The following is a 10,353-nucleotide window of genomic DNA, read 5'->3' on the forward strand; positions in this document are numbered from 1 at the left end:
ATGAACGAAGAGAGAGAGAGAGAGAGAGAGAGAGAGAGAGAGAGAGAGAGAGAGAGAGAGAGAGAGAGAGAGAGAGAGAGAGAGAGAGAGAGAGAGAGAGAGAGAGAGAGAGAGAGAGAGAGAGAGAGAGAGAGAGAGAGAGAGAGAGAGAGAGAGAGAGAGAGAGAGAGAGAGAGAGAGAGAGAGAGAGAGAGAGAGAGAGAGAGAGAGAGAGAGAGAGAGAGAGAGAGAGAGAGAGAGAGAGAGAGAGAGAGAGAGAGAGAGAGAGAGAGAGAGAGAGAGAGAGAGAGAGAGAGAGAGAGAGAGAGAGAGAGAGAGAGAGAGAGAGAGAGAGAGAGAGAGAGAGAGAGAGAGAGAGAGAGAGAGAGAGAGAGAGAGAGAGAGAGAGAGAGAGAGAGAGAGAGAGAGAGAGAGAGAGAGAGAGAGAGAGAGAGAGAGAGAGAGAGAGAGAGAGAGAGAGACAGTTGGATGAATCGACGTTGAAACGATACAGCCGGACTCAACTGGGACAGACAGAGCGAAGAAGAAGCAGAGGAAAGAGAGAGAGAGAGAGAAAGAGAGGGAGGGAGAGAGAGACAGAAAGAGCCCCGAGGGGCCCCTCGTTGCACAATTATCTCATTTGCCGATCGGACCCTCCCACGTGTTAATTTGCTTGTTGGTTAACCCGGCGTCCCTCTTATCGTTTATTTCGTTCTTGCCTTTCGTGGAACCCTCCGCGCCACCTCCTTCGCCTCGTTCATCTCCGTTCAACACGGTCCATCGGCCTTCTTTTTTCCTCCTCGGCCTTCCCTTGTCCTCGAAATCGCGGCACCGATCGCCTCGACTCGCGTCTGCTCTTGCTGAAAATCGACCACCGCTCCGTTTCGCGCACCAGACGATCCGCCACGAAACCCACCTTCGACCGAGCGGAAATTTGCCCGGTGAACAGGCTAAAAAGTGGCTTCGCTGGGTCCAACAATGTTTGGTGAATTTAAACTTGGTGATTCGATGAGGTGAGAGCGAGTTTTCGATTAAAATTGATTAATATTTTCAAGATTGGAGTTTAATGGGAATTTAGGCTGGAGTGATAGGATGAGAATCTTTCGATTAATCCCATAAACTAAAATAATAAGCTAGATCTAACTTCGAAGATTAAACGTATAATGTTTGTAAATCGTAATGAAGAAATGATTAATATCCGTTAATCGTAAAGATATTGAAATATTATGTATGTTTTATCTTTCCCATGCGATAATTAATCCATCAAGATTAGTAATTCGATTAAGTTTGAGTAGCATTTGATTCGTTTTGATCGAGCGATAGAAAACTAGTAATCGTTCGAACTATACGTATCTTTAAAATAATAGTTTCGTACGAATTATAAGTTCGCTGCAATATTACGTCGAAGGAGTTGTAAAAATTGTGCTATCGCTCGGTAAATTCTGTTTCCCTTACTTCTTTCTTAAAAGTCTATAATTTATAAAGTCAATTCTTTCTCAATTCTTCCAACTTACAAATTACTCTACTATTTTCTAAAATCACACAGAGTTAAGAATTACTGTACGTAGATCGTTTTACGATCCTTTAAAATCCCACCAATTTAAAAATTACATTAGTGAACAAAATTTTAATAAAAACTGCAGTTACTTTCTGTCAGAAATTCTACGTAGATATTTCAAAAAAGCATCGATTACGCGTGTAAAAACTTAGGCACGATCAACTAGGTTGACCTACCTCATTTATTGTCGAAGAACCAATATCAGTTTATCGTTCAAGAAACCGAAGATTAAACGTCATCGGTAATCATCTGCGATATCGATCACAGTAATTGTATCATAAGAATATTCGTGACTATCGGAGCTGAAGTTTATAAGATAAAGGGAAATCAACAAACAGAAGATGGGACAAAGTCCAAGCGAAGATAACCGAATGTGTGGTCGCGATATCGATCAATGACCAGATCGATCGGATCCATCCCGCACTTACCGCTAACCATTGTCTAGACAATTTATCAGGCTTATCGTAGCTCCGTTATAAGATCGTTATTTCATGATCGTACGACGATTAACAAAGCCAATGATCGTACAAATGACGAGAGATTACCATCTGGATCACGCAATCTGTATCTACTTTCGACACTCGAAAACAATCCTTCCCAATATTTCTTCTTGAGAATCAATTGGAATTTGTTTGATTTGGAGTGCTGTACGAAAAAACATAATGTTCTAATAGAAGTTTACGGACGAAGAATTCTACGTATAACAAGATAGTATTATCTGGAATTAATATTTTTGTGTAAGTAGATTTGCGAAAGAGACTTTTGAAACTTTTACAGAAACTTAACCTAAGACTAAGCTTTTGAATATTCAAATCCACCGGGGACAAACTTTCTGCCTTGCCCTGCTAATTAATTAACATAATATTATAAGCAGCGATCTTTAATAAATGTTATATTATCTTGAAATTGAAAAGTGTTTTTTCTTCGAGGCTAAACGAGAAACCTTCGAGAACCAGTTTCCAATTTAATCACCGAAATTGTAATCGTTGCCAATTCATCTTCGCATAATTTGAAGGTTTTGTAACAACGAACGATTACCTAAAATTCCCAGAATCACTCCTTTAATCGTATTAAAGTTTCAAGCAATAAATGGACCATGTAAAAATTAAACCGATCGACTCCATCAATATAAATCGCTTCGTTTCCAAGAGGTTCATCGCTAATCGCATATTTTGCGACTAATTGTGCCACTTTAATTATATAATTACGCCTACAATATTATATTATATCTTTCATATTACATTATTATATTTATATTATTATATTACGATATTATATGATCCTATTGATATCCAGAAATATGATCGAAAAAGTATCAAATTTTATTGTCTATTCGCGTGTTGAACGCTACGTACTTTGGATTTCTTGCGAAAAACAAGCAAAGAGAAGCAGCGAAGGGAAAACGATGCTCTAGTCGTGGAGTAACCAGAAGGAAACGGTGTGTAAGCTCGAATTCGGGGAACAAAAGAGGCGGGCAGAAAGCTGGAAGCACGGACGGAAAGAGAGGCAACGGACAACGATGCCGGCGACACAGGGAGGAAGTGACGTCACGGTAAAGTAACGAGCCTCGCTTAGCCGCGATAAGCCACTAATCGCGCGATCTTAATGAACTCCTCCCATTAACGCTCCGAGGCCGCGACCGGCAACGTTCGACGAAACTCCTTCTTTTTCTCTCCCGTTCTGCCTGTGCTTTCGATCACCCCCGTCGAATCGAATGGGAAATCGCAAGACGATCGATCGTCGAAACGGTACTAGGAACTGGATCCACATTTTTCTGTTTTGCTTTCCATTCTTTTTGGTTTTTCAACAAGAGAAAGGTAGCTTTCGAGGTTGTTTTATCTTCTCGTTATAATATTCTTGGAAGTAGACGAGTGTTTTGGCTGTACAGTAACATCTTTGGCTGTAGCTTTCTGAATTTAAATACCGTTGTATACCTTCGTTTTTACTTCGGGTTATTCCATTATATACTTTATGATATTGGAAGTTTGACAACGATGAATACGAACATAATTGAGTGGGAAATTTCGAAGTGTACACGAGATAACGTTGTTAGAAAGATAGAGTGATAGTCAGATAGAACAACATACGAGTCGGAACTCTGCGTTTTATGGATGTGCATTTCGCATATAGAGTGTCCTAGAAATATCCAACTATATTCCTTTAATGAAATCGTAAACAATTTCTTAAATTTATGCTACTAACATACGTGAATTCTCGTTTCGATTACGAGAGTAAAATTGCGATATGAAAATTCGAGGATCGCATGAAAATTAAAAATAACTTTCATACTCAAAGTACCTTAATATTAACTTGGTTTACGTTCCATACTTCGTCGAGTATTACCAACCATCGTCTCAAAACTTTCGATCTTTTATGTATTTTTTTAAACTACTTACTTGTCAGTGAAAGCGTGGTTTCCGCCCTGAGCTGACTGCCTCTGCGTTGCCTCCACAACAGTATACTCATTTCGATCGAAATTTTACTCGACCACAAGCTCACTATTCATTCTCAGATCCACCTTTTATTCTCATCAACGTAGCGCGTCGGAACAACACAGTCCAATAGCACGTTGTTGCACGAATTCACTGTCCACCACGCGAAACATTCTGTGTTTGTCGACTGTCGGTCACGCAGCGCATCCCATTCAATTTTTCCAGCTTGTTCGAGTACGATGATTTCTGTTGACTCAACTTGACGCAATTGTCGACAAGCACTCTGCGGTTTTTCAAGACGGTCCCGATCGAACGTCGATCAGATCCGATCGGTAGATCCCGTGAGATATCGCGTCACGTTATTGGCACGATGCTCGTCAGACGATTATCGCGATCGCGATCGCCATGTCCGATTGCGACTCGTTCTATCGCTATCCATCGACTACATCGCAAACATCGATCGTGTACGATCGTTACCTCTTTCTATGTGTGCTTCGAATGTTTATTCATACACACGCGATTTTCCAGTGTTCGATGTTTGATTAGGGATCGACCGAGTCCTAGCGTAGATAACAGTTTTGTCGGTAAATCGTGAAACTTTTCACGTAAATCGAGTCGAGCGTCTTCCATCGAGCGTTACCGGTATCGTAATCGATCATTGCATCGATCTGTGGATTTTAATCATCCATATACAGCTGTTCGATCTACTTTATTATCTGCACTCGACGTTCTTAACACGCGGCGTTTTATCGTTCTTCTTGACTGAAGTTCGAGTTATATTTAGAAGTAAGATCGATCGTCTTACCTTGATTTTATAAAAATCATCGTTTAGAAACATGCGAATAATAAGTCGAGAAGACAAAGTAAACAAACAAGATGTTATAAAATAATCTTTGCTTGTTCTTATCGCAATTTTTTAATACAGCAAATGTATTTAATCCACGTCTCCGATATATCATTATCGATCAAAGATGGTAATTGAGATTATTTATCCATCCAGCTTACTATGCAACATGTACATCAAACACATCAAATCTCTTTTCAGAATAAAAATACACTTTACACAGGACTTGACGATATCCAACGTTATTCACCAAACTCCTCGACCGATTACCCAAAGACCGAATCAATCCCTTCACAAACAATTAATCCTGCTCCCTATACATCCTGGTGTTGGACTTCGATGTAACGACAATCCGAGCAACAACGACTGTATTTCCAGACAGATAGAACGTGAGGGATAAAGAGAGAGAGAGAGAGAGAGAGGACAAGAGAAGGTCGGTAGGCCGATTGTCGTCGTTGTAGCAGCGAGCACGGGAATAAACGAGCCACGCGGATAATCCGCGTATCGCGGCCTGGCCGCGCTCGCTCCGACAGCTACGGGGACCGACTCTTATCGGCCGCCCGTTGCCCGATAAGCCGGCACGATCGGCATCTTATCGATCGCGCACACGCAGAACGCGTGGCCACTGCCGTCGACACCGCCGTCGACGCCGACGCCGATTCGCTCGGAAAACCGGCGGCTAATTGCGCGCGCGACCCACGACAATTAGGAGGCACGATCGACCGGTGAAATTTTCGTCACGGCTGGCCACTAGCCCCGCGGCTGATAACGTCTGACACTTGGACCACGATAAGGGTAATTGAATGCGGACAACCGGCCAGCAGGTTCGTCGCTTTGACGCTCGAACGTGGCTCGTTTCACGCAATCCGTTTCGTGCGAGAGTTTGGAAGGTTGCAAGATGCGGAACGCTTTTTGACGCGGTCGTAAGATCGAGACTGATGGGCATTGATGATAAGTAGGTTGTGGTATTGCGGTATTCGAGGGAAATAGTTGATTTAAAATGTAGATATTTTGGCAATCGAAGTATTATTTATGATAGCTTGTATATGTTAAATGTAATTGTCTTGTGTACGCATCTATGTGTGCTTTGATGGATGAAAATTTCGCACTGTAAGATTATCAAGCGATTGAAAGACGCGCGGCTCTCTTCGATGCAGTTGTAGCGTTAAGTATGACGAGACTAAGTAGGTTGTGGTGTTATAGAATTGGCGAGGGATGGTTAATTTGAGTACGTGGATATTTGGTAATCGGAGTATCGTATGTTGCATATGATCGGTCTTTCTCCTGTATTTCCTGCAAAATATCTTTGTTTCCTGATGGGTTACATTTTTGGAGCAATAAGTTTAGCGTCCTAAGATTACAGTCCTGTTGTATGATTCCTTTTACATCACTAAATATCTGCACGTCTTGATCATTCACTTTCATATACTTTTCGTGTTTTCTTACAAGTTCAATATCGCAAATCCGTCTGCTATTTTCTTTGATAACTCACGTTTCATAAATGAGAGCTGCAAATTCCATCTTTAATTTATCTTTATCACGTCGGGAAAGTATATCGTTCAGGATGCAATGGTCTTCCTATACCTGTACCTCTCACGCTTCTCTCAAAGGGTACATCAACCCAACAAGCAATCCCTCAGCACAGCAGCTCCCAAATTCCAAAATTCTTCGGTCCCTAAACGACGTCACCGAACCACTTCACAATTCCCTCCAAGAATACCAGAACTACCCCAAGAAAAGCTGCGTCGTTACTCTTTAACCATTACGTCCTTCCTCGAACTCTCTTCAGCGTATTACGAAATTATTCCTGCGAAAGCTGAACGTTTCAACGAACGGGACAGTCGACAGTTCTCCTAAATCCGCAGCTTCTAGCGTGGACTTAGTCGAGGCTATTGAACGTTGATTTCGCGGACAAGGCCGCTCGCGGTTTAACGCGCACGGCAGACTCTCGTCGGCGACGCGGAAAGCTACTTCCGACAGACTGTTTAAAAGCTGAGGGTAAGACGAAACCGCAGAGGAGCGAGATGCTCGCCGTTGCGGAGAAGCGCTATCACTGGTTTCCAAGCGGCACCGAGACCCATGGCAATGGCTACCTGTTATCACTCTCTTCTCTCTCTTTCTCTCGCTCCCTCTTGGCTGCTTCTGTCCCCAGCACCGGTTGCCTTCCTCTTTCTCTCTTTTACTCTCTTTCCCCGGCTCTCTCGTGTTCTGCCGCCTCACGATAATGCCGGGCAAACATACCGCTTTTCCCTCTCGCGTCTACGGCAAAAGGCTGATTTCGACCGGAACACACCGCCGCCTTCTGGGAAGGGGTGTGAATCGACGATTGTTTCCAGGACTCTGCCGGATTACGTCCCTGTCTGCCTCTATCGGCCAGCTTCTACGAAACGCTCGGCAGTTTGCGAATTTTATGGCTCGTTTTGTGCGATGTTTTTTATTTTTTCTTTCTTTTTCTTTTGATACGGTTACGGGGCTGTGTGCGCTGGGGTTTTCCTCGATTGTTAAGAGGCGGTTACTGGGAGTCCTATGAGAACATTAGACGATCTCAAGGTTTGATTTTAGTAAAGCGATAGAGAGAAATGATGGTACAACGAGCATTATTTTTCTAATTAACTTTGCAACTGACTATTATTTATGTTACCTCTTTGTAACGTACGAGTTTATGGAATAAATTCAGTTGAAAAAAAGGGATATTTTTTCTACAATACTTTAGTTAGATACGTATTAGTCTGTGTTCACTTAAATGATGCATCTTTGTTTACACCTGGTGAATTATGTGGCTGGTGTGCACATCCGCTAGCAAAATTGTTAATTTGAATGTTTGTGCATATCTTTATTAAATGAAGACTAAACTCGTGCTATTTAGTCAACATTTAAATTTCACTGCTTGTGGATACATTCATTTACCTATCGAATTAGTATGCGCATACATTGACTAGTAAGTACCTATTTACCAAATTAATGCAGTATACGTTGCTGTATCTAATCACAGGTAGTAATTCCTTCGAAAACTCCTTCGAGCTGCATCTCTTCGCTTTTATATCCTAACCCTTCCTTTCCGTCGAAAACCATTATTATCTCTATTCTACCCTAAACGAGGGCAAAATCTCTAAACCGGAAAAAACATGCTTCAATATCGCGAAGATTATGCGATTAATTCCTACTTTGAATATGCACGAAAATAACGTTCTCATACTCATCGTTACGTTCATTATAAATTTTCAGCATACAAAATGCGAATAAACAACGACGATAGATAAAAGTGAATCATTTATAAAATTAGTATAAATTATCTGCTTGTACACAATCACGAAATAAAACTATCAAAAATCCTGAATAGTCGTAAAAATAACAGCCAATATCCTATCGATATTTCCCCGATATCCTTTTCAACATTCCAGAAACCAGACGATCATCCCACACAATCGAATTATCTCTATTCTACTCTAAACGAGGGCAAAATCTCTAAACCGGAAAAAACATGTTTCAATATCGCGAAGATTATGCGATTAATACCTACTTTGAATATGCACGAAAACAACCTTCTCACATGCATCGTTACGTTCATTATAAATTTTCAGCATACAAAATGCGAATAAACAACAACGATAGATAAAAGTGAATCATTTATAAAATTAGTATAAATTATCAGCTTGTACACGATCACGAAATAAAACTATCAAAAACCCTGAATAGTCGTAAAAAATAACAGCCAATATCCCATCGATATTTCTTATCGATATCCTTTTCAACATTCCAAAGACCATACGATCATCCCCCATTATCGAAATCACACTTTACGTCGACGAACAACGATTCCATTGTGATGATCGTTCGTATCGATACACCGGTAAATACTTTAGACTGGATCTGGCGAGTAAATAAGCAAAGAAATAAGCGTACGAGTTTTATATATCGCGTCATTGGCAGACTTCAGGGCACCAGAATTACCTCTTGTCATTGGCGTCACGAGGCTTGAACTTCGCCGATAGCGCGGCCTGATAACGGATAACGATAACACCAGGCCGATACTGGTAACACGGTGCGCAATGGGCTCCGTGACTAATGGCGATAACGATAAGGAGGATCGTAAGACACGTAGGGTACGGTTGTATCTAATAACCGTACTCTTTGTCTCCGTGGATCGTGCACACCGTTCTCCTGAACGTTGCCGACGGCTCGTTTCGGCACTCGCGATTAGATTTTATTACGTCGGGATACGCGCCGTTTCGAGCGTTGTTTTACGAACCTTCCTCGACGTCGTAAAACGTGTTTCTCTGTCATTTTTTTTTTTTTTTCTATCCTGATGTAGATTGGTTTCGATTGTCGGAAAACGAGGGTGGGGCTAGTTGGATCGTTCGGTGGTTTGATTCTGGAGGGTGACTCGTGTTTTTAGATTGATCATCGGATGTGACGGAGAGTGGTGTATTTCCTTTCGTAACGGTTAATCCATAGAACTTGTATTTTCATTTCTGGTGTAGGGAAATGATCGTGTTCAAATTTTCTACGTGAATAATTACATTGGGATATTTTTTAATCGATTTATAATAGGTTTTTAATAAATAGATAGATCATTGGTGACGTCGAGCAAGCGGCAAGATACCATAAGAATAGATTGTGATTTTCTTATCGAATATTATACGTTTCAAAAAATAAAAACTTAATAATAATAATAATAATAATTACTTAATTAATAATAACTTAAAAATAGATACCATAAGAATAGATTGTGATTTTCTTATCGAATATTATACGTTTCAAAAAATAAAACCTTAATAATAATAATAATAATTACTTAATTAATAATAACTTAAAAATAGATACCATAAGAATAGATTGTGATTTTCTTATCGAACATTATACGTCTCAGAAAATAGAAACTTATTTTCTGTCTTTTATTTACTTACTTTTGAAATGTATTTACTTTCTCGTTGAGATTGGAATTTGTTTAATATAGAGAATAGAAGATACGAAAGACAGTGAGCTGATTTGGAATCGAATCATTGGAATAATAAATCAAATATAACGAACGATGGATTATTCTTGCTCGTGTTAGTGAATTTTAAATTGGTAGGATTCTCATTTACTATCTGAATACGAAAGGAGAGTTATTACGTGTGTCGGAATAAATCATAACATCTCGATTTTATTGATAAAGACTATTATCCGATATATAGCGTTATTCGAAACTGATCGAAAATAAATTCGACAAACGTTTTGATTGGCAGGTGCGTTTAATTATGCAACGATTTTTCCTTTTCAGCGGCGCTAACGATCGTGTCTTTCCCGTTCTCTTTTTCCTTCTCTATCAGCCTTTTCCGCATCGCGGCGAGCATTTATCAGTTTGGATTTTCGCTGGATCGACGAGTTACGCAACCACAGGGGCTACCGCGATATTATTGCAGGCACCAGTTCACGGGGATTGCGAAATTGCGGACAATTATCGTTCGCACGATCGCTAATTACCTGCCAATAAATTATCGTCGGCCCAGGCCTTGCTTGAGTTCGACTCCGCGTTGGTGGCGGGAACCAGTCGAACT

At 40.7% G+C, this 10,353-nt stretch overlaps 1 protein-coding gene across 1 annotated transcript in view; it reads right to left on the minus strand.

Annotated features, from left to right (window-relative positions):
* The window catches only part of LOC100741538 (zinc finger protein ush), a 60,892-nt gene extending 56,099 nt beyond the window's left edge, over window positions 1-4,793 (minus strand). The window contains 1 exon segment of the mRNA XM_012382060.3: window positions 3,934-4,793. Within this exon segment, the coding sequence (XP_012237483.1) occupies window positions 3,934-4,003 (70 nt within the window). The 5' untranslated portion in view covers window positions 4,004-4,793.
* Window positions 4,794-10,353: the final 5,560 nt, after the last annotated feature.

This window comes from Bombus impatiens, unplaced genomic scaffold, assembly GCF_000188095.3.
Source record: "Bombus impatiens unplaced genomic scaffold, BIMP_2.2 scf_0142, whole genome shotgun sequence".
Taxonomy (NCBI): Eukaryota; Metazoa; Arthropoda; class Insecta; order Hymenoptera; family Apidae; genus Bombus; species Bombus impatiens.